Source organism: Helianthus annuus, chromosome 13 (assembly GCF_002127325.2).
Source record: "Helianthus annuus cultivar XRQ/B chromosome 13, HanXRQr2.0-SUNRISE, whole genome shotgun sequence".
In the NCBI taxonomy this organism is placed as follows: domain Eukaryota; kingdom Viridiplantae; phylum Streptophyta; class Magnoliopsida; order Asterales; family Asteraceae; genus Helianthus; species Helianthus annuus.
Genome location: NC_035445.2, coordinates 110,605,045 through 110,607,738, shown reverse-complemented (window position 1 = coordinate 110,607,738; position 2,694 = coordinate 110,605,045). Strand labels below are relative to the sequence as shown.

General features: G+C 34.4%; 1 protein-coding gene across 1 annotated transcript; it reads left to right on the top strand.

The window, feature by feature from the left end:
- Positions 1–942: 942 nt before the first annotated feature.
- LOC118485402 lies at positions 943–2,484 on the top strand. Its single transcript, XM_035981486.1, has 3 exons — positions 943–1,260; positions 1,352–1,414; positions 1,972–2,484. Exons 1-3 carry the CDS (start codon positions 1,170–1,172, stop codon positions 2,334–2,336), a joined length of 519 nt encoding a protein of 172 aa, XP_035837379.1. The 5' UTR covers positions 943–1,169; the 3' UTR covers positions 2,337–2,484.
- Positions 2,485–2,694: the final 210 nt, after the last annotated feature.

Here is a 2,694-nt window from a genome sequence, read left to right as displayed (position 1 = left end):
ACTCAGTATTTCCCGCTGACAAAACCTTTTTAAAACACGTTTCAGGTAATTACAGTATATCGGAGTAAGAATTGGATCCGGCACCGAAGGCATCAAGAAGTGGCTTATTTCATTAATTAAATCAAATTAAGAAATATCGTTTTTATATTAAAAGCTACCTTTGTAAAATATGAGTTTATCCCATCTATTTAATAAATAAAATCCGGTGTGTCCTAAACTCTGATATTTTCCTAACTCACGGTCCTGATGAAATTTCCGCTGCAATGTTTTTCAAAAATAACCACCGGTACCACGGGACTGCTCGCGGCTCCCGATTCCGTCCAGGGTGGGTCGGGGGTCGTGACAAAACCACCATCATCATCTTCAAAAAAAATAATTACTATGGTAATTAAAAACCACCGTCATCATTTTCAAAAAATAACTAGTAAGGTAAGTTATCGCGAGAACAAAATGAGTAATCTAAATCCTTTAAATTTATATTTACAAATAGTTCATATTTATGTACCCATGGCATTATAGCCTAGTGGTATCTTGGTGGTGGGATAAGACTTATGACTATTAGATCATGGGTTCGATTCCCACAAAGGGGTTTTTTTCCCAGATTTATTGGGTTTCCTCCTGAATTGGTGTATAGGCATTATTGCCTAGTGGAGATGGATATGATCGGGTGGTTCTGCTGATGGCACGATGATACACCAGTGGTCCGTCAGTGATCCAAATTTACCGTTCAAAAAAAAAGTTCATATTTATGTAATTTTGCTTTTTAGCGTACAAATAGATATGTTTATATAAATAAAAAGCAATCAAAGTATTTTTTGTGTATTTTTTCTAAAACTTTAACTATATTTTAGCGTAGAAATGGATATGTTTAATAAAAAGCAATCAAAGTATTTTTTTTGTATTTGTTTTCTAAAAGGGTAACCATATATATATAGGGGGCGGTTCCCCTAAGAAGCCTATTTTGCCTAAGTTGCCTAAGAAGCAATCTACACCATGTTTTTAAACAACCAATGGACCAGATTAAATCCCTAATATTAAACTAGATAAGTAAACAATTAAAACGCGCGGGGGTATTTTCGCCATAAACAAAAAAATAGTACTGGACAAAAAGGAAAGCAGTTATTGACGATTCAAAACAGTTCTTCTTCACTCTCTCTCAAAACTTCCCAATGGCTAAGAAACGTCCCCTAAAATCGACAATAAGAGAGACGAAAATCGAACAAACAACAACAAAAACAGCATCAACGATGGATTCAGAGAGTACGTTCCATTTTTTTTTTGCATTTTGGTGTATTCGTTTCAATTTTGTACGGTTTTTCTAAGTTTTTTCGAAATCAAATCGATTACACAGGTTCTAAGAGATCTACAAGAAGCCAGAAGCATAAAGAAACAAAACCTGATGACGATTTCGAAGGTTTGTTAAGGATCTGTAAACGAACAGATTTCTAGGGTTTTAATATGTCTAAACTGATTCATGTTCTGCATTTTATAAAACAGATCCATCGTTGTGTTTTAATGAAATAGTGCTTTTTATTTTTTGTGCTGGTTTATTTTATGTGCTGGTTTAACCTATGTGCTACTTTAGTGTTTTAGAAATATCTAGCACAAAGTTGTGGTTGGTTTTCTGGTTTTGAAATCGGTGCTGGTTTAACTTCCGTGCTAGTTTAGTGTTTTTTAAGAAACTAGCACAAAGTTCTAGTTGGTTTTTTGGGTTCCAAATATGTGCTGGTTTACTATCTGTGCTACTTTATTGCTTTAGAAGAAACTAGCACAAAGGGTTTAGTGTTTTCTAGTAAACTAGCACAAATTCTAGTTGGTTTACCGTCTGTGCTACTTTAGTGTTTTAGAAGAAACTAGCACAAGTGGTTTTTTTGGGTTCCAAATCTGTGCTGGTTTACCGACTGTGCTACTTTTAAATTCAGGAGATAAGTAATATAAGTTTCAGTTGCTTTTTTGTGTGTGTGAAAACAGAGCTGTACAATCCCAAACCACTACAAATTGTACAACCAGGAGAACCAATCCCTACTTTTGATAATGAACCTTTGCATCCCATTCCACTAAAAGTTGTAAGACCAACAAAAAAGGAATATTATATGAGTCCGAAATTTTGGAATGAAGTAGCAATCTGGGGGCCAAACTATACCAATCATCCTACTTCTGGTGGTGAACCTTCAGATCCCATAAAAGAAGAGATTGATGAGAAACCTGAAATCTCAGTTGTACAACCCAAAAAAGAAGAAGATGATGAAAAACAAAAGATCCCCATCCTACAACCTAAACATGAAGAAGATGAGGAAAAACCTATAATCTCAGTCAAGAATTTTGGAAGGAAGTAGCAATCTAGCCAGCTCCTGCTATGATCATCATGTTTATGTTGTTTGTTTTAGTTTTCTAATGTTATCAATGCTGTTATGTATTATGATCATGTTTTTCTGAACCTTATGTAACAATGATGTTTTGAATTATAAAAATCATGGTTTATTATGTATTAAATGATCAAAATGGTACTGGTTATTGTTTTTTTAATATATAGTACACTTTATAACTTGTGCTGGTTACTATGTTTCTTCTGAAATTACTTGCAGGCTCATCAGACAGTGACTTCGAACAACCGGAAAAGAAACAAAAAACAGCACTAAAAGCCGTTGCCACAAACGTTGAACCTATACGATCAACACTTTTCAAGGAATTTGA

Excerpts from the sequence above, each read along its gene's own strand:
- LOC118485402 (XM_035981486.1), top strand. The coding sequence starts at position 1,170 with ATGGCTAAGAAACGTCCCCTAAAATCGACAATAAGAGAGACGAAAATC. Across the intron at positions 1,261-1,351 it reads ATCAACGATGGATTCAGAGA|GTTCTAAGAGATCTACAAGA; the intron begins GTACGTTCCATT and ends TCGATTACACAG. Across the intron at positions 1,415-1,971 it reads ACCTGATGACGATTTCGAAG|AGCTGTACAATCCCAAACCA; the intron begins GTTTGTTAAGGA and ends GTGTGAAAACAG.